We start from the raw sequence: 25,818 nt of genomic DNA, 5'->3' as shown, positions 1-25,818 counted from the left end.
TCAAACTCACTACCTTTGCATTGCTAGAGCGGATGTCTTACCACTAGACTACATACATGTAGCTAGCTCGGTGGCTAGAGGTGTTTCAAATCCTAAGATTTAGCAGCAGGTAACGGATTGATGTATTTTTTATTAGCTATACACTTTGGGTAGTTTAAAAAAAAATAGTTACGCAGAAAAAAACTTGCACCTTCCCGCAGAACGCACCTTTGAACAGCGAACTTCTTCCATTTCAGACTGTTGGGGATACAATTCCTTTGTGCACATTTTGACTCCCAAATTGACTCCCCAAAAATGGCGGACAGAATGGGCTGGTGTGTTGTGCACTGTGCAAGGGTTTACTTTTGAACATGACAAGTGTTGCAAATTGAATTAATTTTAAGTGCAAATGAATTTTTGTATTTTTATAGGCGCCGTTCCGAGCCAGGAAGGAGAAAGTAAAGAGGGAGGAAGTGGATCGGAGGGTGAAAGAAGACGAAGAAAAATACTCACCAAAATTCAGTGAAGAGGCCAAAGAAATATGCAGAAAGGTATGATGATAGTGCACTTCAAAGTAGGCTTGTTATTTTTCTTGGGTGTCATGATTTCAGGACTTTACATCCATCTGTGGTTGGCGCAACATTTTCTCGAGAGTTGAACATGTTGAAGAGGCCACCTTGCAGAGAAAGATAAACACTATTGTGTTCAGACTTCTGGAGGCTTTTAAGTCAATGCAACTCCAAGAGGTTTTATTTGTTTTATTCTGGTAGTGAAGCCAAGGAACCTTCAGAAAAAGCACCAGAGAATTATTCTAGGGAAAACCCACGCTGTCATGTAGGGACTGAAAACCCAATCCACATAGTGCCCCTGGCGGGATTTGATCGGGGGGCCTTTTTCCCCTCTAGACCAAGGAGAGACCGAGGCCTAGTTCTTTATTTGCAATGACGTAGGGAGTCTGCCGTCGATTTCACAAAGAGTTAGGACTTGTCTTATCTCGAGTTAGGTCGAGTAACTCATCCTAACTTAGGATTAATCTTAAGGTCTGCATGCTACAGTGCAGGGTTGGGACTCGTCCTAAGTTCTAAGATTAGTCTTTAGTTAGAAAGAGTTTTGTGAAATCGACGGCTGGACATTTTCAGATGTGTAACACCTAGGAGGTGAAGGCGGCAATGCAAAACAAAAACCAAATCAACACCTCAACCTTAACTGTAATATCCTCAGTATTGTTAGAAGCTTTGCATGGTGTGGAGAAATAAGAAGAAACTATGGGTGCGTTCGTTTAGCTTCCCTGGGTCTACCCCGCGGTGCTCACTCAGGTGAGCCCCTGACAAGAGCTAAACGAACGATCACATTCCCTCTCATGGTGACGGCATGCAACTCAGGTCGCCCCCAAGTGACCCACTCCAGAAGCAGGGCACTGGGGGCTGACCCGGCTAAATGAACACACCCTATAAATAAATGTGGCGTGTCATGGCCGAGCGGTTAAGAGCTCTGGTGTTTGATCAGCAGAGTGTGGGTTCGAATCTCAGTCGTGACACTTGCTACGTAAAATTGGGGAGGTAGTGCTTTCTGTTCTACCGGCCAGGCTTCGGACTGATGTTACGGGTAACCCTGTTTCAGACCTACACTTATGAGTAGGTGGCAACTGCCTCTGGAAAAACAATAATTGTAGGCCACACCTTGAAGTGGCCTTCAGGCTTTGTGTTGTCTGGCGATTTGCATAAAAAATAAATCAACAAAATTAAACTTGCGGGTACAATCATGTGTAAATCTATTAGGGTTAGTGTTGGCTCTGAAAGGAGCTGGTTGGGTCTCGACGTTTTGAACAGTATACTTTGCTCGCCTTCCTCATCCTATTTCCATTATGTTTCTTTTCTCATTATAGTTACTTCAGAAAGACGTTGATGATAGACTCGGATTCAAGAACGGCTCAGCCCAAGAGGTCAAAGACCAACCGTTCTTTGAAACGATTAACTTAGTAAGACTGGAAGCTGGCAAGGTGGACCCACCGTTTGTGCCCGATGTAAGCTAAATACTCTTTGTTATTATTCTTCTAATCAATCCATGTCATGATATGCAGCACACTTTTACTCGTGTGTATCTTGTCAGCCATTGTGAAAGCAACAATTTATGCAAAGGACTCCCAAAAGGTTGGAAATGACATGACACCTTTACTTAGGCATCTGAAAAGCGCACAATTTTATGCAATATTCAACTTTGATGACCATTGTTTTTTATTTATCGGCATATTAATTGGCTTCTTATATGGGATTTGAGGCATTGCATGGTGAGGTATCAATATATATTTGGTATGCATTAACACCATGTGTGTATCTACAGGCCAGGTAGAGTTTGTTCTTAGAGAACTGTCTTGCTTTATTCTACTACCGCAGAGTAGATTGTTTGGGTTTTCAAGAGACTTCTCAGTTCTGAAAAGAACCGTCCTGCTTATTAACTATTACCTGGGCGGATGGTATAGAAATAGGCTGGGACTACTACTTTAGCTTATAGGATCGTAATTAACTGTATACTGCAGATTCAGTTCTTGAATTCAAGAACTGACTGAGAAGTCTCCCGAACACCTGAACAATCTACTCCGCGGTAGTAGAATAAAGCAAGACAGTTCTCTAAGAACAAACTCTACCTGGCAAGAAGATACACACATGGTGCTACCGCAAACCAAATATATAATTCGGCTTCTTGTTTTACATCTGTAATCTGTAAAGCACCTTAAGCATTTTTGTGGTGGATGTTTGCCCTATATAAATACTGTTTATTATTAATGATGGACAAATGATGTGAGAATTTTCTTTTACATGTGTTTTTTAACCTTCACCTACAGCCGAAAGCAGTATATGCCAAAGATGTTCTGGACATCGAACAGTTCTCAACGGTCAAGGGGGTCAACTTAGACCAGAACGATGATAAATTCTACAGTAAATTCAACACGGGCAGTGTTACGATTCCTTGGCAAATGGAGGTATGATTAATAAAGTACAATGCCATGATCTTGGCATCCCAAATCGAAGCCGCCCTCTACTCACAGCATTCCTTAAAAATACAGGGCAGATTCAACATGTTTGCGTGCCTGCACTCTACCAACTGAAGCCATATAAACGTTAACTGCCGTGTAGCCAGGAATGACACCCCAGTTTACGATACAGCCTGGGAAGCAACGGCCAGGGGATCACCGTGCGACTTCTTATTCTGAATGGCAACCCCAAACAATGATATTGTCAACATAGGGCTAGATAGCTAAGTTGGTAGAGTGCTTGCACGTTATTTACGGAGGTCATTGGTTCAAATCCTGCTCTAGTCAGTTTCTCTTTGTTAAACCCGCAATCATAAAAAAAAGTATACCCAGTCAGTTTCCTTGTAGTGTATTATTTGAGATTTGTGTGTAAAATGCTGACATGAAATGTGTTTTGTTTTATGCTGTGTGTTACTTTTCATATGTTGTAAGTCACAATCATCAATGAGTTCTCATCTTGCTTACAATAATAGTTTCAAAAAATGTGCTTTTTATCACTTTTTATCACGTATTTGTGAATAATTTGTGTATGTTTCTTGAGATTGGGGGATTGCTTTGTTGCAGTGGTTAGGGTCACTTTTATTAATCCTGACCACTGTAGCGTTGAATTGTCTGGTATTCTGATTTCAATATATTTTTGTATTCTTGCGTTGATCCGTAACTGTTTTGTTTTTTTTGCCCTAATATTTCTTTCCTCCATTTGTCATATTACAATGTATGATGTTATTGACACGTACAAGTGACACTATTAATTCTTGTTATCTTGTATGTTTGATGACATTTTTCAGCCATATATAATTATTATTTCAGTCATTGTCATATTCTTAATGTTTGTAATATTTATAATGTCTGCACTTATCTCATGATTCAGATTTTCAAGACAGCATTCTGTATCTTTGAGAATGTTGATTTTGTTGTTTGTTAATTTGTTTGCTTATTGATTTATACATATTTGTGTATATTCACCACCTACTGTTTAGTATATTATTGATTTGATATCTTTGTTTTCTAATTTTTCTCTTTGTGCCTAAAACACCTATTTAGATTGATTTTATACGCTACGTAGAATAATACTTGTTAGTATATTAATTGCCAGTAACACGCAGGCCTAAAATTACATAGCCCATATGGCATCTGTTGCCGCCCTGGTCTTTGCCGTAGTGCCCCTTCCACAGTTCTCCACAACAAATAATATTACTTGTTAGTATATTAATTGTCAGTAACATGCAGGCCTAGAATTACATAGCCCATATATGGCATCTGTTGCCGCCCTGGTCTTTGCCGTAGTGCCCCTTCCACAGTTCTCCACAACAAATAATAATACTTGTTAGTATATTAATTGTCAGTAACATGCAGGCCTAGAATTACATAGCCCATATATGGCATCTGTTGCCGCCCTGGTCTTTGCCGTAGTGCCCCTTCCACAGTTCTCCACAACAAATAATAATACTTGTTAGTATATTAATCGTCAGTAACACGCAGGCCTAGAATTACATAGCCCATATGGCATCTGTTGCCGCCCTGGTCTTTGCCGTAGTGACCCTTCAAAAGTTTCCATCTACAAATATTAATACTTGTTAGTATATTAATTGCCAGTAACACGTAGGCCTAGAATTACATAGCCCATATATGGCATCTGTTGCTGCCCTGGTCTTTGCCGTAGTGCCCCTTCAAAAGTTTCCCATTACATGTAAAATTAAGATTTTCCAAAAGAAGTGCCCTTTGTAAAACAAAAATGGCCTTGCCCTCTCAAATATTAAACTCCAGGGGTGGGTTTCACAAAGAGTTAGGACTAGTCTTATCTTGAGTTAGGACCAGTTACTAGTCCTAACAAAGGACTATCCATGCAATTTGTATATCTCCTAGGACTAGTCCTAAGTAAGGACTAGTCCTAGGTTAGGACTAGTCCTAACTCTTTGTGAAATCGACCCCAAGGCCCGACACAAGGTGTATGCTATTTAAAACACCACTTTTTGTTTTCCGTCATGTAGATGGTGGAAACGGAGGTCTACAAGGAGTTAAACTACTTTGGGCCAGACTACACGAGGACTCCAGACCTACTTCTTGATCAGCCGCCTCCACCTCCAAGGGAAGGGTTCTTCAGGAGAATTTTTAAATTAAAGGTGAGGGCATAAGATAGGCGTCAATTCCTTTGTTGTCAATTCCTGGCAAGAAGGGGTTCTCAATAAGTGATTTAATTCATTTATTTTTTTGCTTTTATCAGAGACCTAGTGATGGGCGTACAAGGGTGTGTCTGATATTTTCCCCATGTACATTTCCAACTTTTTTACACACCAGGGCTAGGGATGGCAACTTAATTTCGCAAGGTATCTTTTATTATCCTGAAAAGCCATGGAGAATTTTTTAAATTTATTTATTAATGATGTATGTTCACTGCGATGTGAACTAAATTTCCTTTTTTTCGAAAACATTTTAAGTGAGTTTCGGCAAAGACTACTTGTTGCTGTTTTTTTTTGTTCTAGTGGTCTTGAAGATTGTGACAATGGTAGATTTTTGCTTGGTTTTGCAGGTAATGGTTATTCTCTAACCACAAGAACATCAGGACGGGGCATTTTCAATTGCAGACCCTAGGATTTTGATTTCCATCCCACACACCAAATATTCTAGCTCCGTGACCAAGCTCAAATGGGCACTAAAAATGACTTTTTTATTCTGTAATATTTGTCCGGCTTGGTCCGCACGTACACGTCATAGACACATGTAGACTGGCTCTAGCTGGACTCTCTACTCTCCCTGAACCCTGCAGGCTGTACCTGGCAGTGGTTTACCCGCTTGGATTCTGATTTCATTCCCATTGTTTTTTTTTTGTTTTTTTTTCCATTTCTCTGAGCGTTTACTTCCCTTTGGAAAAGGCGCTTTTGAAATGTTGTTATTGTTATTTACCATGACCCTCTTGATACTCTGGTCATGAACTGTCCTTCATGTAAATCAGCCGCTTTCCCTGTTTATTTACTGTATGTTGCCAAATTGTAAACGTACTAGATAAGGTTGGGTATGTTTGGCTAGAATGCTCAAGATGTCTGCGCAATTATCTGACCCAAGATCGTACTTAACCTAGTATATAGTTTTGCTGCTGAGATAGGTTTTGCTGTTGAGTAGCAAATACATGATTTTGATGTCGAATAGCAAATGATGGTGTTGCTCTTGAGTAACAAATAGTGGTTTTGTTGTCCCATAGCAAATGATGGTTTTGTTTTTGGGTAGCAAGTTGTTGGGTAGCAAATGATGGTTTTGTTGTTGGGTAGCAAATGATGGTTTTGTTGTTGGGTAGCAAATGATGGTTTTGTTGTTGGGTAGCAAATGATGGTTTTGTTGTTGGGTAGCAAATGATGGTTTTGTTGTTGGGTAGCAAATGATGGTTTTGTTGTTGGGTAGCAAATGATGGTTTTGTTGTTGAGTAGAATTACATGGTTTTGTTGTTGGGAAGCAAATACATGGTTTTGTTGTTGTGTTACAAATACATGGTCTGGCTAATGAATACATGGTTTTACTGTTGAGTAGCAAATACATCAGCTTCTAGCTAAACCAGGAGCTGGCTTTTGATGGACTTAACGTAGTTTTTTTTTTTAGATGGTCACTGTCGGCTGTTTACTCTTTAAGTGTACAAAGTTCATTAATAGTTTAGGCTTTTCAAGGTCAGAATAGACTGCTTTCATCCATGGCGTCAAACGTGAGCTCGTGTGCGCTACACCCAAACTTCTCAGTCAATGCTAGGCATCCTTTGTGAGCTCAGTGAGTGCAGTGTTTAAGTTTGGAATTTTTCTACGCAAGTTAATGCAAATCTCTTTTAATGTAAATCTCTTTTAAGTAGTGTTTCTGAAAAGAAACAGTGGTTGATGAATCGCAAGATTTCAACCCCTGGTTTTGATTGTCAACTTGACAAGGTACAACTGCAAACTTTACCTCAGGCTAAAAAGTGTTGCGGAATCATTGTGTTTTTTGCCCGGGGGTCGGGGGGGGGGTCTTGATTTCTTCCATGTCACAAGATGACACTCTAAAACATCCAAATCGTAGCTACGCCCTGCACATGTGTTTGTTAGTGAGAACAAAGCAATATATCTGTTTCTAGTTCATATAGTGTCTAGAATACCCAAGAAATCTGGGTGAGAAGATAACAATTCTGACCCAGATATTTTTGCATCATCAACACTACCTCTTTTTTTTACCACCAACCAGACCTACAGCATTGACCCCACCTGGATTCTCATGTTTATTATGTGGTTGTCCCACTTCAGTTTTAATCAACAACAAATCAGAGGGAGCTGAAATCCTATCCGAGATAGCTGTACCTTCACAATCAGCTTTCCTTCAAATCATTTTGCGATGTGGCCAAGTGCCCTAGTTCAACCAGACTCAAGCTCTCGGCCCAATTTCATAGAGCTAAAAAGTTGTTTTGCACGTAACAAAATTATGCTTACCAAAATAAATTTATCAGCCAAAAACACTTGTCACATGTACAGTCTGTGAGTGGTATCATGCTTGTTAGCCGAAACTGATCAGCAATATTTATTTTATTTGTTTGCAATTGCAAGGGCCGGGGTTCGAATCCCACCCGAGTAACATGCCTGTGATATTTGTTCACAGGACTCGGGGAAAGTACCGAGTATACAGTGCTAACACATCCGTGTATGGGTAAAAACCAAAATTAATATCAACCATAATTGTTTTGTAAAACGTCGGGAAGGTAGTGCATTCTGCTCTACCAGCCAGGCTCTTAGTTGATGATACCCACGTCTACATCGGTGTGGTCTGTGAAGAGGAGTAGCCCTGTTTCAGCCACATTACAAGGTGGCAACAGGCTTTAGTGAACATGGGGCTACTAACGGCTTGTACCAAAATGTCCATGGCAGCCACAAATGGCTGCAAGACCTTCCAGTCGGCCAAAAAGGTTAAGTTTATGTTCACAAACTACCCAAAACAATACTAACTTTTTGTATGTTTTTGGGGTCACTATGCCTGGCAAAATGAACAATATTAGCCTTGTGTAGGCGGAAGGTGATGTCTATACAGAAATGACAAACTGAAGGGTTGAACAACCTTTTTGAATACTCTTACAACGTTTTCAAAAAGGTTGTTAGTGGTACAACCTTAGGTATTCTTCTTTAAACCATCAACATAGTTATCAGTGTAGGGCATCGCTCCATCCCAAGGGGATATTATGATAAGTCATCATCAATATTTATAGAGGTAGTAGCTGGGGCATTGTTGAGTAGGATTTCATTCACACATAGGCACGTACTCAGTAAGTCACTTAAAGGCACTGTACACGTTTGGTAATTGTCAAAGACCAGTATTCTCACTTGGTGTATCCCATCATAATCATGAAATAACAAGCCTGTGAAAATTTGGGCTCAATTGGTCATCGAAGTTGCGAGAAAATTATGAAAGAAAAAACGAATTTGTTGGACGAATTTGTGAGCTTTCAGATAGGAATAAAAAACTTATAGCTTTTAGTATTTTAGTGAGAAATTACCTCTTTCTCAAAAACTGCGTTACTTCAGAGGGAGTCGTTTCCCACAATGTTTTTTATACTATCAACAGCTTTCCAATGCTCGACACCAAGTCAGTTTTTAAGATAATATTTTGTTTTGAGTAACTACCAAATGTGTACGTTCCCTTTAAAACCTTTGATAAGACCAGTGTATGGGGTTATCAAACTGTATCAGTGTTTATTCTCTGATTCAAAACAAAGTTAAATCAACAAGCGTTCAAGACCCCTTTTCAAAAAATTGAGAATCCACAGTATCACACGCTGGTTCTTTTCAGAATTAAAACACTTCTTGTGACAGATTTATCTCATATGTTTGGTACCCGTGAACCGGCTCAGTTCATATTGAAATCAGATTTATGTAAGATGTTATGTTGTTATTGCAACAAAACTTGAAATTACCCGTAAAAGATTTAACGATACATTAGTGAATAACAGAGCAAGGTTTTTTTTTGCAAATCTTTCTGAAAGTACCAGAGAAGGGTATCCAAAAAAAATTGTTTTGTTACAATTCGAGAACTCAAATTTCTTATTGATTGAAAACATTGTAAGTGAGTTTCAGCAAAGATTTCTTGTTGCTGTTTTGTTTTTCATAGTGGTCACGGTAAACAGTATTGTCCAAGACCCACACTTCGTTAATCACAACCTATATTTAACATAACAAACCTGTGAAACTTTAGGCTCTATCGGTCATCGGAGTCGGGAGAAAATAACGGGAAAACCCACCCTTATTTCTGCATGTTTCGCTGTGTCATGACATGTGTTTAAAATAAATTCGTAATTCTCGAAATATCGAAAATTTATAGTTGTTTTAATGTTTTCTCAAAAAGTAAAGCATTTCGTGGAATAATATTTCAAGAGAAGTCTTTCACCATTACATGAACTTTCTATAATTATTTGTAAATATGTGATTTTTTTTTTTTTCTGTTCCGAAAGTATCCAATGGCTTTAAGATTGGTACAACAGGACATTTTTGCTTGGTTTTATGTTCATTAGCAGTCGCAACCAGGGCTGAAATATTGACACTGGATGACAGGCTGGAGGCTGAAATTAGCAGAATCTATACAAAATAGTCTAGAAAATCTATAAAAACCTACACTACATATATGTAAATTTAGAGGTCATCCCCGGTACTGAGTAACATTTCCCTTCTTTTTTTCTTAAGGGCCAAATATCATGTATGATATTAAATTGTTAACTTTGGGTAACACCAGAAGAATAAATTATTAAATAAATAAAAAAATAACTCAGTTAAGCTGAAGGTAGGAATTGATATTCGTCTTAAAACAATCTAGATTGTAGGATGGAGGAAAACATGCACCAGGAAAGGAGTTCCAGAAGGACACAGTCCAATTGAATGAAGTATTTGGAATGGCTCCTTGTTCTACTGTACATCTCGGCAAACAGAGTGTATGTAATAGATGTTAAATTTGCATCGGGGATAAAGAATATTAATTTTGGTTTTTACCCATACACCGATGTGTGTTAGCACTGTATACTCAGTACTTTCCCGAGTCCTGTGAAAAAATATCACAGGCATGTTACTCGGGTGGGATTCGAACCCACGACCCTTGCAATTCTAGAGCAGTGTCTTACCAACTAGACTACCGAGGTTGCCCAGCAGCTAGAGGCAGTTCGAATCCTATGTTTCCAAAGAGTGTATGGGTGAGAAGAGCAGAGAGTCTGGTGCCACGCTGAAACATTCTGAATTTCTTATTTTTCCTAACCCACTCCTTTGACTCGCAGTGCCCTTGTTCGTCATCGGGGGCAGACCAGGAATAAGACTGCATCTGGATTGTGTGTGTGCGACAAGGTACCAAGACCTTAATATTATCTCATGTTCATGCTGTAGGTTTTTCTGTACACAAAACGCAATCATCACCGCACTCTGCACTTCTTTAAAAAAAAAAAAAAAAAAATTCTTTTTAGTCTTGATGCTGTACCCCCCCCCCCCTCTTCATTATTTAGAATGAGCACTTGATTAATAAAACTATAGTTTTATTTTGTTTTAGTTTTTAAGGCAAGCATCTTGTAGTTTGGATATGGTATAATGTAGCTGATAAAGGGACATGGGCAATGGTAAACCGTATTTACTTCTTTGGTAAACCACAATAACTGGTACACCACTGGTAAACCACTGGTATGGTAAACCACCTTCATATCTGGTTTGGAAAACCACATCAACTTCTTTGGTAAACCACAATAACTGGTATAGTAAACCTTTTAACTGGTATGGTAAACCTCTATCTGGTTTGGGGATTTATGAAACTAGTATGGTATAACTTTCAACTGCCATGGTAAACCATTTAAATGGGCCTGGTAAACCCTATCAATTTGCATGCTGAACCTTTTAAACTGGTATGGTAAACCAAAATCAAAATGTAGGTTACACTTTAATTTCAGACTAATTTTTTGTTAACTGGTGTTCATTTAGTCTGGACATGAATTAAATGACTAGATAATGGGGGATAAAAACCAACCCCATGAGGACCAAAAACAGAATAAAAATAACTATACAAAGGTTCATAAGTTTTCATGAATAAGTTTTCTTATGAGATGGTTTAGTTTTCCTGTAGAATGGCTTGTGTAGTTACGGAATTTCTTTTCAGTTCAGCGCAAGTGACACAATGGCTTAAATAACAGTAGCAAACAAATTTTACACCTTTTGGTTATTTGGTGGTGGGTTTGTTTCCATGCTGAGTTTGCTACATTTGTTTCTATGATTTGTCTGATTTCGATGATTTGAAATTTGTTAAAGGAACACGTTGCCTTGGATCGGTCGAGTTGGTCTTTGAAAAGCGTTTGTAACCGGTTTTTATAAAATGCATATGGGTAGAAAGATGTTGTAAAAGTAGAATACAATGATCCACACAAACATGCCTCGAAATTGCGTGGTTTTCCTTTTACCTCGTCGACTAACACGTCGGCCATTTATGGGGGTCAAAATTTTGACTCCCATAAATGGCCGGCCGTGTTAGTTCGCACAGTAGAAGGAAAACCACGCAATTTCGAGGCAAACTTGTGTGGATCATTGTATTCTACTTTTAAAACATCTTTCCAACCATATGCATTATATACAAAACGGTTACAAACGCTTTTGTTTTGACCAACTCGTCCGATCCAAGGCAACGTGTTCCTTTAAATAATTTTTATTTAAATACAGTATGATGCAACTGATGTAATTTGAAATAGCTTTGCAGTCAAAGACTCTTTCTTTTTTACTTTCTCTCCTGCAATATAGTTTTTAATTGAGCAATTGTTTCAAACCCCAACCCCCAACCCCCAACCCCCAAGTGCCTACCTCTTTCACTCTCCTCCCTATTATCCTGACCTCTCTAAACCCATCAAGCAGTAGTTAGTACTAACAGGCCTGGAATTTCACGAAGGCCCAGAGACCATGGGCATGCCTCGAAATTGCACGGTTTTCCTTTTACCTCGTCGACTAGCAAACTTGTGTGGATCAATGTAGTCTACTTTTTAAACATCTTTCCAATCATATGCATTTTATAACAAACAGTTACAAACGCTTTTTATAGACCAACTCGTCCGATCCAAGGCAACGTGTTCCTTTAATAGTGGAGCTTGACTGAACATAGCACTAATACATGTATATGCAGTCTATAGGTGATGTGCAATGACGTCAACAGAGAGGTTACGCATACGGATATAGATTGATTACGATAACTATAGACGATGTGACCTCTGATGTCACTCGAAAACCATAACATGATTCGCGCGCATACCGCCGGGCAAAACCTTTGTGTTTTGGCAGCCAGCTAGAAAGTGTATGCAATCTTACCATGACTACGCATATTTTTGCCCGGCGAAACATGACGTATACAGTGTTTTGTCAACAGAGGGCGGTTTGAATGTAAACAGGTCACATCGTCTATATCCTTTCACGTTAGATGCATCTCAGATTTTGTTTTACGATCATAGAGTTACCGGTATGTGTCAGGCTAGGCCAAATGATACGTTCTCGTTGGCATAGGTTTTTGCAAGCAAAACAAATCCAAAAATATTTTGTATATGTTCTTACTACATTTGAGAATTTGATTGAATAGTATTATTGTTTAACTGTTTGTTTTTCGGACCCACCTTTCATGCCTTTATAAGGCGTTTGAAGCATGTTTCCAGCAAGCATGGCAAAATAGAGATTTCACCTCATTTTTTCATTTTTTGCTCACAAATTACTTAACACATTTTAATGTAGACCATGGATGGTACCATTAAAAGCAATATCAGGGAAAATGTTTTTAATCTACGAAAAAAATACAGCTAAAAGCAAAATAGTATAGAAATGTTGACTGTGAGTCTTTTAACAAAACTTTTAAATTATATTGAGTCGTGAAGTATAAAGACAAATGAGAAATAAAGACAGTTAAATGCTTCTTTGTTTCAGGAAAATTTCTGGTTTTATAAAAATTTATTCTGTACGGAAGCAGGGAATTCGGTGCTTACGGCAAGCGTATTTCACGGGTTAGCGGCGAATTTTGGCTTCTGCGCGTGCGTACTTCACGTTACTAGGCATTCTATGCTTACAAGGCTAGCGCAGAAATTCGGCGCTTGCACGTAAGCGGGGAACCGCGATCGTAAGCGCAGAATTCGGCGGTAAGCAGAGCCATGAAATTGGGCCCAGTTAGGGCCATGTCACACGAGGCAATTTAGGGGCAACCAGTTCCAGGCAATCTCCAAGAAGAAAAGGCATTCCTATTTGAATGTTAACATTTCTTCATTTGTGGATCGTAAGACAATGTTTTAAAATTGACTCGTGTGCTACTAAAGTGGTCCTGTAGCATGCACTGCGTGGCGTGTCATGGCCGAGTGGTTAAGAGCACCGGATTCAAGCTCTGGTGTTTGATCAGCAGAGTGTGGGTTTGAATCCCGGTCGTGACACTTGCTACATAAACTTGGGGAGGTAGTGCTTTCTGCTCTACCGGCCAGGCTTCGGACTGATGATACCCAAGCCTACATCCGTATTGACTGTAAAAGGGGTAACCCTGTTTCAGCCCTAGGAGTAGGTGGCAACGGCCTCTGGACAAAAATAATTGTAGCCCACACCTTGAAGTGGCCATCAGGCCTTGTGTGTCTGGCGACTTGCAAAGAAAAAAAAAAAAGAAAAAAACTGCAGTTGGTTGCCTCCAAGTTACCTGCAAAAGTTGCCTCATGTGACAAGGCCCTTAGACTCTTGCAGCTCCAAGTTCTCTCTGTAGGAACCACTTAAACCTAGTGGGGAGAAAAATGTTCAATCAGTGAACTTTCACAGTATCAAAATCACAATCAAAATCAGATCAAATGCAATGTAAATTGGAAGTTTAAGACACTGAACACTATTGGTATTTGTCAACGACCAGTCTTCTCACTTGGTGTATCTCAACATGTGCATAGAATAACAAACCTGTAAAATTTGAGCTCAAGTGGTCATCGAAGTTGCGAGATAATGATGAAAGAAAAAACATCCTTGTCACACGAAGATGTGTGCTCTCAGATGCTTGATTTCGAGACCTCAAATTCTAAATCTGAGGTCTCGAAATCAAATACGTTGAAAATTACTTGGTTCTCAAAAACCTCGTTACTTCAGAGGAAGCCGTTTCACAATGTCTTATACTATTAACCTCTCCCCATTACTCATAACCAAGTAAGGTTTCATGCTAATAATTATTTTGAGTAATTACCAATAGTGTCTACTGCCTTTAACAAATAAAAAGGTTCAAATGAGGGTAGATGTATGTCCCAATCCGTGTAGTTTGTCTGACAACGGCACCACTTTGAATCAAGTTTAATAACTTGTGCGATCATAAATCCTATCGATAAACTATTTTAGTCAGTCAGATGACTGCTTGATACCTATTAAAAACAGAAAACTAATATATTGTAGACTTCACGCATTTACATCCACTTCTTTGTATAAATGTTTTATTTTTTTCCTTCCGTCTTTTTGCAGAGGCAAGACAACCAACAAACGGGAAAATCAACAGCTCGACAAAAAACATCATGAGGAGATTACCTTGACTTAAAACAAAAAGCAACCAATTACCACTTGACTGATGAGTACAGAGACGGGTGATCATGATGTACATCCAAGACGTCTGGAAGACCTTGACTTGTGTTAAAAAAAAATACCTTAATAAATGAATAAACTGACGTTGAAGTAAGACGCTTGTATTGTTAACGACCGAACGAAGAAAGAAGAAAAAAAAAACTAGAAACTTGTATGTATAAATACAAAAAATCTTTTCCTAAAAAAAAAAAACCAACACCATAAAATATAGTTATCAAGAGCTAAAAAAAAAAAAACTCACTGAAGAAAAAATATTAAAATATTTGTTTAGAAACATATGTATGTACAAAGGAATCTTGCCACAATGTTTGGTTATTTGTGTATTTGAGGCAAAAATAAAAGGTTTTTGCATTAAACAAAAAATATATTTCATGTGGACAGCAAGTAGTGGAAGTAACTATAATGATTAATGTTATATATATGCATAATGTACAAGATTTTAGAAAGGGGGAAACCCCTTTTTTTTCGAGATTGTAATGAGGTCATAGCTGTAAGATGTGTAGCTTTGTGGGTTATTAGAATGATGAATCTATTGTTCGTTGTCATCATTGTCTTCGTCGTTTCTCCGTTTAGATTCCTTGGATACCAATATTTGCACTGGTCCCCAACTCTTTATGTACGACTTTTTTTCACCAGATTTCTACTTGTGATCTTGGCTGGTACCCCACTGGCCAGCACTGGTCTCTCTTTGTATCACAAAAAAAAAAAAAAAAATCTAAAACAGTGTAAGTGTTTATGTTCAGAGGTTTATAATACTGGAACTGACGCAAGATTTTTTTAAAGGAAGCTCTTTATTGTAAATGCTAGCAATTATATGTCTAATACTTCTCCTTTTTTATAGAGTCCTGTCTGCTTTTTAACATTTCAAGTACAAAACACTAAAAAAAAACTCTGACGTACATTGTCATTTTGGAGTCAGTTTTAGGGGCAGTCAAATCTGTAAGCCTGACTGAGAACTGAACTGAAAGAGTTCACCCACGCACAGTCTTAACATGTTCATCACGTGATTAGAAAAACACACCTAGATAAAGTACACATTGTAACCACGGGCAACCATTTTGGACCCACTCGTTGATTTGACTATATGCATATCAAAGCAAGAACTAGACGCAAGAAATGCTGACCTCATTCCCTGCTTGGCTCTAAGCCAATCAGAACACTCCCAGCTGAGAGCTGCCATTTTTTTTTATACAAGTCGTAAGATGGTTATTAAAAAAAACACCACATTGCTGAAAAGTGCTGCTTTGTTAAATGCCTTTAAAAAACTCAGTTTATATATAAAGTTATATTTTGTCATGCAGACACATCACTGATGTTAAAGGCAGTGGACACTATTGGTTAGTACTCAAAATAATTATTAGCATAAAACCTTACTTGGTGACGAGTAATGGGGAGAGGTTGATAGTATAAAACATTGTAAAACACGACTCCCTCTGTAATGCAGTTTTCGAGAAAGAAGTAATACTCCATGAATTTGATTTTGAGACCTCGGATTGAGAATTTGAGGTCTCGAAATCAAGCATCAGAAAGCACACAATTTCATGTGACAAGGTTGTTTTTTCTTTCATTATTATCTAGCAACTTCAATGACCAATTGAGCTAAAATGTTCACAGGTTTGTTAATTCATGCATATGTTGAGATACAGACAATTACCAATAGTGTCCACTGTCTTTAAATATATACGACACCAACAAAACATTTGAAGGTTGAAATCAGGCCTTGGACTTCTCTATTGAAGGGGGACAGTAACTTTCCTCTGGTATGGGCCACTTTTACGAGGAAAATGTCAATTTGTATTGACACTTTCAAAGGTGCCTTGAGTAATTTTCGAGGCCTGGAAATAATACTTTATAATAAACAAAGGCCATCTTGCAAACACATTTTGCAATTGATTTTTTGTTTTCCGAAATGAAGTCAGCCGAATTTGTCTTAAAATTCACTGTACAGGTTTTGCACTGTAAGATAACATTGTGGTCCAAGTTAAGAACGCTATCTGGTTCTAGTTCAGCACTTAATACTCGAGATTGTTGCTGTAATTGCAACATTTAGTTAAACATAGGGTTACCCCCCCTAAACCCCCCCCCCCTCAAAAAAAATAATAATAATAATAATAATAATAATAATAATAATAATAAATATCCCTGAAACAACAACACCAACAAAACCCCGAACAAAAACAACAAAAGGGGAGGTAAACTATCGGTGGTTTGGTTTTAAATTCCAGGAAGTTACTTTGATGAAGGACAGGTCATTTTCAGAAAATTATAATTTTTCGTAAGTCGCCTTTCTGTGTCAGATTGATGGAATTGCAAACACATGCCACCCCCCCAGGAAAAAAAAACAGCCCAACCAAAACAACCCTGAAACAACAACAACAACAAAACCCAAAACGACAGCAAAATGGAAGGTAAACTTTCAGTGTTTTGGTTTCAATTCCGAAAAGTTATTTTGTTGAAGTTCGGGTCATTCTTAGGGAATTATCCTTTCTCGTAAATCACCCTTCTTCTTTTCCAGATTGACGAAATTGCAAGCAAACACGCCAGATGTTTTCTCCAGTTGTTTTTAGCGCTGGACAATAATACATCCTAAGATATGGTGGACACATTACAATTGCATTCGTTTGGTTTGGAGAAATCTGTCTGTAGACTCCCATGTCAAACGGTGTACTCCTATTATGTACGCCATATCTCAAAAACTGTAAATATAATCTGTTCAGATATTATCATATGTTTGCTTTTAAGCAGCCACTGTAAATTCTTGGTAACACATAGTTACAAATTTGGTTATTTCAATAATTTATCCAAAAGAATTTTTCCCCGGGGGAAAAAAAAAAACTGATTTTGTACCAAATTATGGAAGACAGCATTGATAGGGTGATGAAAAATGTTACAGGTTCTCTGTGAAAAAAAAAAAAAAAATAGGTTAAGTACTGTTTGAAATTTCCTCATTAAAAATAGTCTGAAATAATAGTAATAACTTTTTACTTGTCATAATGTGAGTACCAGGATAAACTAGACTTTTATAATTGTTAAAGGAATTATATAACGAGGTCTTTCTGAGGATTTTTAGCAGCATTCTGTGCAAGTCAAACTCGAAAGGGGGTGTTTACTGAACTGTTTCCGGAAGTTTAAGAAAATCTGTTTTGTTTTTTTAAATATCTGAAAACCCAGGATAAGCTTGAGGGAAAATACATTTGGATTTGCAAAGTTGGTGTGTTTAGCATGAGCTTTTGCCCAAGCATCAAAAACATACACTTGTTAGCAGCCAATATGGTTTCACCGGTACCCATTTTGTGAGTGGCCATTGTGAGATTTTCGCTTAGCGCATCATTAAGTATAACAAACTGTGCTTAACATTTTTGTGAATTAGGTTCTTTGAACTTCATGCACTCTTACAGTCAGTGTCAAGTGGTTTTGCGGGTTGGGATTAACCAACCTGTAGATGCAGCAAAGGTCAAATATCAAAGGTCATAGGGTCAATCAAAGTTGTTTTCAAGAGTTAGGGCAAAAGAGTCGTGGACGCCAAGGTTGATGTGATTGAAAAGTCCAAGCGCTTTATGATCTCTTGGAAAAAGACGGCTTGAAATTTGTTTAAAAAATGTTTCATATCGATTTGGATTTATGACCAGTGGCGTAAGGTTTCGTTTGAGATTGTGTTGAACTGTATCTGAGCAGTATTGCATAGAGCTAAACGATTCACAGTAAGGAGGGTTTACTACAGAATTACGCCCACACCACTCTTACAACCCCCTTCAATACAGTAGACTGTTGTACAGATAATTCAACCATCTTTTAGTTGTTCATTTTCAAAATTGTACTAACAAAAATAATGCACTACGTGGTGACTGTAACATGTGCTTTAAAAAAACAAGAAAAAAAACAATACGCCTAAAAAAAAAATTTTAAAAATATATAAAAATTAAAAAATGCTGGCAATGAATCTTTTGTTGTTGGTTTGCTGCATCGTGTATCTGGACATGCTCAAGGATTAAGAAGTAACTCCGTAGAAAACATTTTTTAGTGGTATTTTTTGTGTGTTTAAAGATTGTGTCTTTTATGTTTTATTTATCGAGAAAAGGCACATTTGAAATAGCTTTTGCCAACCTTCTAAAAAATATGTCGTGCTTCTTGTTATATTAAGCTAACACATTTATTTTATTTTTATACAGTGGAGAAAGAAAAAAAGGACAAAAAACACAGAATGCTTTGAGAAATTAGACTGTGTGTAGTATGTTTTATTTTGGGGAGATGTCGTGAACTACAATGCTCTCCGTTATATAGAGTGAGGGTATTTTGGGTCGGTTGCAATGTAAATTACAATTTTTTTTTTTCAAAGCATAAATGTGACCCACTCTGTGAAAATGAGTCAGATGTAGGCAATTTCAAGAGTTGAGTTATATGCATGGCTGGAAAGAACACATCAGCAGCAGTAATCTGGTATGTGTCTAAGCTTTGGGGTGTATCGCATTGCTGAGTTACTCCCGTTTGAAATTAGCCTCTACACCATTTTTTGTGCAAAACGAATTACAAGTAAAATGATATTTTCAACTACCATTGTGTGCAAAAGGATACAAATTAGACATAAGTATGATCACAAAACTGTTGTATTCATAGCTTTATTGCCTAAAAGTAAGTGTTCTAAAAGGTTAACCATGCAACTAAGAAAGATCTTTTAATTTTTTTTTTTTTACATTTTCCACATTAAACTGTCCATAACTTAATATTGGGCGACATCTGACTCATTTTCACAGAGTGGGTCTTAAATAACAGGATTGATGTTAATTTGTTGAGGAGTAGACGTTGTGTACATTGATATGAACTTGTATCTGTTTCTTGGTGGAATAGGACTTCCAATGTGTGCACAACAAAAATGTAGATTATATGTTATTACAGTACTCCCAATAACTTTTATAATGTAGGTATAGCGTTTGGGCTCACACAGTGCAGTTGTCACCTTTAACTATATTGATTGAGGTACACTTGTACCCTGATCATGGTAAATGCATATCTGTTTGGGAGTATTTACACCTTTATTGGGTACACTTTCCCTGATTGGGTCAGTTATACCCGATTGGGTGCACGTATACCTCGATTGGGTACACTTATACCCGATTGGGTACACTTGTACCTTGATTGGGTACACTTATAACCCTGAATGGGTACACTTTAACCCAGGTTTTCACAATGAGGGTATTAATGTTTGGAAAGTCTTGGTGAATAAACCATTCAAATTATCCCAGTTGGTATATACTTTCCCCATTGGAACCTTCTTCTGCAAATGGAGATAACAGTGATCCCGATCGGGGGGGGGGGGAACTCTTGGGTGGCCATCAGAGGTAAAGTCCTAAGTTAAAGGTAAAGTCCCACTGTGGTTACAATTTGGTTAAGTTATAACCTTGATTACTAAGGAAGGTTAATTGTATACCTTGGTAATAAAGTAAAGATTATGGTCAAACAGATTGATCCTAACATAGCAAGTGGAAGGTAATGTCTTACTGTAAGGTTAAGTCTTAGTGATGTCAAATCCTACCCTTGCTTACCAGTAAATTGAGTCTTTTTGTTTTGATAAAAGTCTTACTTGACACTTTACTTTACTGAAAATAACTTAAAGTCTTGCTCCTGGTTTAAAGTGCTACCTAGTCTAGGTATCGCTTTACAAGAAGACTTATGGAGTCTTTCCGCAGTGAAGGAAAGGTATCTAAGTCTTACCCCCTCTAGTGAGGAACGATGGTCACATGAATCGGTTAAAGATCACAAGGAAAGAATTAGGATGGGAACTTTACCACAACTTGTTAAAGAACAACTTTTTTACATTGCACACAGTTTGTATTAAGAATGCAGTCAGAAGACATCTCATCAATGCAAAAAACAAACAAATTTTAACGTAATGAATCTACGCATCGTAAGAGGGTCGATTTGGTTCTCTGAGCTGTTGGTTGATAATATTTCTTTGTGTGTTTTTGTTTATTTGTGGTTAAATGAAAAAGACTCACAAATCTGATCTAGCCTTGTGTTAGACTGGACTGCACTAGTTTAAACCAGACCAAACTGGTTCTAAGTTGTTCACCATAGAATGCTACATAAGTACTGTTACCTCTAAAGTCATGAAAATACGTAGATAAATAAAAAATGAACGGAGCTGTACAAATCTGCAAGTTACTTTTCAGTTCAATTCTAAGAGGAAATTAAAACTTTGATAAGAGTCTTGACAGTTTGCCAAGATGTTGTGATGGTTCTTCTTTCCATGATGAAGCCTGCTGGAGCAATCTTGGTAAAAGAATTGGCACAGTTCTAACTTCTAACGGGAATATACTGATGTGGAATCATGGCAGGGAGCGATGATTGTCTCATGCTGTGAGCATATTTGTGTCATGTAGTTTCAATTGGTAAAATGTTCCAGTTTTGTCGGATGTATGCTTGCCAATCAAGGGATGTTATGCAAAACAAAAATGTTCAAAATGGTGGGAGAAAAAAGGTTTCTTGCAATCAAACGTAAATAAGGCAGTCTCTTGGAAAAGCTGAAGAGTAGTGTGTGTTTCTGATCCTTGCACCTTGGGTTGAATTTCTTAAACTTAGGAAAACACAGTTGGATTCCAACAGCTGAAACGGAAACGAGTTGTTCCAACTTAGGGTACTAATGTTAATCGCAGCCACACATAAATGTAGAAATTGAATTTGAAAATCATTCATAGTTAGGGCATTAGATAATTTACTAACTTTTTGTTTTTTATATTCAGATGATTACAATTTTATTTGAATGTGGTGTCTTTCAGTGTAAAATGGTGTTTCTTTTAAAGATTTGGTGCATAAAGAATCAAGAAAGTGTTTGCTTTTTTGATTGAATTACCATGATTTTATATCAAATTATTATTATTGTTATTGTTCTTATTATGATTTTTTTTGATCCCACTGAGTTCTGTGAATAAATTCAATGAGTGTATAACAGGTTTGGCAAAATCTGGTAGCAACTTGTTAGCACAAGTTTTAACCGGTACAAGCCAGTATAGCAGCAATTTGTAAGGACTGGTTTAAACTGGTACAATTCAGTATAGCAGCAATTTGTAAGGACTGGTTTAAACTGGTACAATCCAATATAGCAGCAATTTGTTAGGACTGGTTTAAACTGGTACAATCCAGTATAGCAGCAATTTGTTAGGACTGGTTTAAACTGGTACAATCCAGTATAGCAGCAATTTGTTAGGACTGGTTTAAACTGGTACAATCCAGTATAGCAAAAGCTTGTCAGGTCCGGCTTAAACTGGTACAATCCATTACAGTAGCAACTTGTTCAAACTGGTTTAAACTAGTACAATCCAGTATAGTGGGAGGGCATTTTTTTTATATTTAAATTGATGTATAAAAAAAAACAGTACAGAATTATGGTCCACATATATATAGCCAAATTTGTACTTGTTACGTTGCTGATTTTTCATGTAACTTTGAAAAGAAATAAGATTTTAAGTGGAAATGGAGTTTAGGTTAGGTGTTAGTTCTTTGTTAGGTATTTTAAAAAAGATTTTTAACTTTGTGAAAATTCACCCTCTGTCAAATACTCAACAATGACGGAGAGTCTTGAATGTTAATATTTCAATTGTAAATATTATAAAACACAATATCGTTATTATTTTCCAAAAACATAGTTTATGACCTTTTGGGTTTTAATGGAACATTACAAATCTGTTTGTAAATAATCGTCCCATAATTGCTTCTGCGATCATTTATTTGAGAGCAACCTTTACGTCATTGCCAACTTTACAACATTTTTTTGCTTGTGATTTTTTTGGGTCATAGTTATGTTTTCATAAAATTCGTACAAAACAAAATGGTAAGTTGGTGTACAAAATCTCCATCAACTGCGTGTTGGTTTAAACAAACGTGTGATGCTCACCTAGTAACTGTACTCCCAATGTGTTTAGAGATTGGTCGTCCCTAGGTTGGTAGAGCATAGTTGTCACAACTTTAAGAAAACAAACTTGTGACATTTTATTAAATACTTCACACCTTTGACTCATTTTGTTGTGTTTTCATCTTTTCAAGTTAAATGCACCTTAATACGTTACTTTTGTTGTGTAATGTTATGTAAAAAGTTCCACATTAAAATCCAACATTTTTTTCTGATATTTAAAAAAGCAAAATTGTTAGTAACATTTAAACAAAAAAAGTGATCTCCAGTTTAACTTCCTGGCCCAATTTCATGGCTCTGCTTAGCAGGGAATTCTGTGCTTACGGCAAGCGTATTTCACGGGTTAGCTGCGAATTTTGGCTTGTGAACATTCGTACTCTGCGTTACTAGGCATTCAACGCTTACAAGGCTAGCGCAGAAATTTGACGCTTGAATCGTGATTGTAAGCGCAGAATTCGGCGGTAAGCAGAGCCATGAAAATGGGCCCTGTCTATGGCGATTGGGCTAAGCGCCATTTCTGAAGCAAGTAGATATTTATTCAGTAATACTGCTACTTGTGTTTCCTCTAGTGATTAATTTTTTTTCATCTGTGGTTGTTCATAAAGCGCGGTTCATACTTCACGCGAATGCGAAGCAAATTTTGGTGATACAACAATCGGTGCACGATCCCTTTTCAATTGTGACGCAAGAAAATTCCCTTTGATCGCCTGAAGCGTTCGCAGGAAGTATGAACCATGCTTGTGTGGACATCTGTAAGTCCACATAGTGTTTTTAAGTCCCTATATTGTGTGGACCTCTTTTGTTCTCAGGCCCACACTTTGTAAGTAAAGCTTAGGCCTTTTACGAAACCACGGCTTTGGCTTCAGATTTGGCTCAGGCTAGCTTGGCACTCGCAGTTGTTTTGGCAATTGGCTTGCTGCTTTGCGTACGCGCTCAGGGATTCAGACCAGAGAATGGAGCCTGAAGCTGAATCCAAAGTCGAAGCCGTGGATTCGTAAAGGCCCTCAAATACGAGGAACACAAGATGGGTGTACCATGATTAATGGTCTTTACCCTGGCTGCTTATTACTTTTGTAGTTCCTTGAAATGTGACAATGCAGTTCCTTATTACTTTATTTCCCAGAATGATAAAACAGTAATTTGAATGAAGACTGGGAGACATGAATGAATGTTGTTTCTACTCAGAGCTCTTTGGACCCAATAGTCAGTAATGCTAGGGTTACCTTTAAACATCCATCATAGTTTTTGCTGCAGACTTTTCTTGAATTAAACTAAATTTCTTAAAAGGAAATGATAATCTCTGTCACACTCTCAGAGACATTCACAATCTTGTTGATGATTATCTTTTTGAAATAAGTGCAACAGTAATATCATAAATTCTTGTTTAAAAAAAATGTCAAGTAAAGTTATGTTTATGAGTGAGTCATGAGATTATGTTGACCATTCCTCAGTGTGTCTTAGATGACTAAACACCACATATACATCATCAAGCTTGGTGCATATTCATTGGGAGACCTTTTAACTGCTAGTTGATTGAAGACACGGCCCAACTTCATATCACAACAAACTTGCTAAGCACAAACAATTTTGCTAAGCAAAAATAGGTTTCTAGCCAGAATACCATCTGGTTATCATTGATGCGACTGGTACCCCGGTCTTTTCATGCTTAACAGCTGTGTGAAATAGGGCCCTGTTCTGGTATCATCCATTGTTTTTGGTATTGTACTCATGCACATCAGAGGTGTGGTTGATTTTGGCACTTAAGAAACAACCAATGTATTGTATGCCAAGAATTACAGTAAATAGGGGTAATAAAAAAGCATTTTCTGCTGTCAAGTAGACATGCATATGATGTTACAAGCAAAAAAAGTGCCCTCATTGAGGTAAAAGAAACATCTATCAATGGCTTGGAGTTGTCGACGGTGTGTACACACGTCCTGTTTTCTTTGACCTCTGTGATGGGGATATATGAAAGGGTCCAGGGAGCAAAACACTTATGAAAGTACAGCAGTCTCACTTGCTGGAGCAAATTTTGTTAAGTCAAAGTTTGCTTTACTTTAACGTTGAGTATAAATCACCCTGGAGGGTGTCACACAAAAAAAACAAGTTTTCTTAATAATGGTCAAAGGTGGCAACAGGCTTAGTTAAAACAGAATATTAACACTATCATATGAACGATTAAAAATGCATATCAGAAATTGTTGGTAGCAATGTTTTAAGTGGTCTTCTCTAGCTCTTCTGTGAAATTTTGTTTTGAGTTCCAAAAAAATAAGCAGCAGGTAAAATCTGCAGAGATTTTATGTGGACCAATTATGTTATAATAGTATAAAGTATATTGACCGACCATGGACAGACAATTTATACGTTTTTTGGAAAATGAGACAATGGTCTTTCATTGTCTGGCCCCCCGTTTCTGCCGACTTGGGTTTTACTTACTGTAGCTAATACTCAACCAGGTTTATTATTATCGATTTAAAAAAAAGAAGAATTATATCTAAGAATTTTATGTGTATGTTATAGATGAACGCACACACATAATGCAGGAGAATATTATACCACTACTTGTAGATTTTTGTCAACTGTAAAGATACTGAGTTTACTACTACTACTATCTTGGGCTTGACAATGTAAGAGACAAAACAAAAAAATGCAGGCATTTCCAAAGTTATTTACGCTTCTGAATACTCTTACTGTATGGTAGATGACTAGTTGTACCATTATACATTCATTGTCTCACACATTAATGTGTTATTTGTCTCCGATGTGTTTTCTTTCATTGGTTGTCCAATTGATTGCATGGTCTTGTCTGTTCCCTGCATGTATTTTGTTTATATTCAAACTGCCCTCTGTTGAAAAAACACTGTATACGTCATGTTTCGCCGGGCAAGAAGACACGTAGTCATGGTAAGATTGCATACACTTTCTAGCTGGCTGCCAAAACACAAAGGTTTTGCCCGGCGGTATGCGCGCGAATCATGTTATGGTTTTCGTGTGACGTCAGAGGTCACATCGTCTATACATGTATATTTATATCAATTTCAGGGCCACCCTCCCCCCAAAAAACATAGATTTGTACTAAATAGGGAGACCGCCAACTAGGGCTGGACAGCTCAATTGGGAGCCTGGAAAATCCATCCATTGAAAACTATGAAGCTGGGAGAAATATTGATCTGAAATATCTGCTTTGTTTTAAGAATTATGTTGGTCTTCAACTGAATAGAGAATATTAAATAGTCTGCCAATATGTAGAAATTGAAATTTGGGTTGGGTTGGTGGATTTCGAGGAAAAGATGGAAATTTGAAAAAAGTCATCACACTAAACAAATAATTTACAA

General features: G+C 37.5%; 1 protein-coding gene across 2 annotated transcripts in view; it reads left to right on the top strand.

Annotated features, from left to right (window-relative positions):
- The window catches only part of LOC139940574 (G protein-coupled receptor kinase 5-like), a 100,096-nt gene extending 83,438 nt beyond the window's left edge, over positions 1–16,658 (top strand). The window contains exons 12-17 of one of the 2 annotated variants that reach the window (XM_071936896.1): positions 411–530; positions 1,865–2,002; positions 2,822–2,959; positions 5,002–5,133; positions 10,266–10,332; positions 14,464–16,658. In XM_071936896.1, the coding sequence (XP_071792997.1) occupies positions 411–530; positions 1,865–2,002; positions 2,822–2,959; positions 5,002–5,133; positions 10,266–10,301 (564 nt within the window). In that variant the 3' untranslated portion in view covers positions 10,302–10,332; positions 14,464–16,658. The remainder of the gene's footprint in view (positions 1–410; positions 531–1,864; positions 2,003–2,821; positions 2,960–5,001; positions 5,134–10,265; positions 10,333–14,463) is intronic. The other variant, XM_071936895.1, reaches the window with a different exon arrangement.
- The last annotated feature ends 9,160 nt before the right edge of the window (positions 16,659–25,818 follow it).

Source organism: Asterias amurensis, chromosome 8 (genome assembly GCF_032118995.1).
Source record: "Asterias amurensis chromosome 8, ASM3211899v1".
Lineage (NCBI taxonomy): Eukaryota > Metazoa > Echinodermata > Asteroidea > Forcipulatida > Asteriidae > Asterias > Asterias amurensis.
The sequence above is the reverse complement of the archived record's forward strand: the minus strand, read 5'-3'. Positions and strand labels throughout refer to the sequence as shown.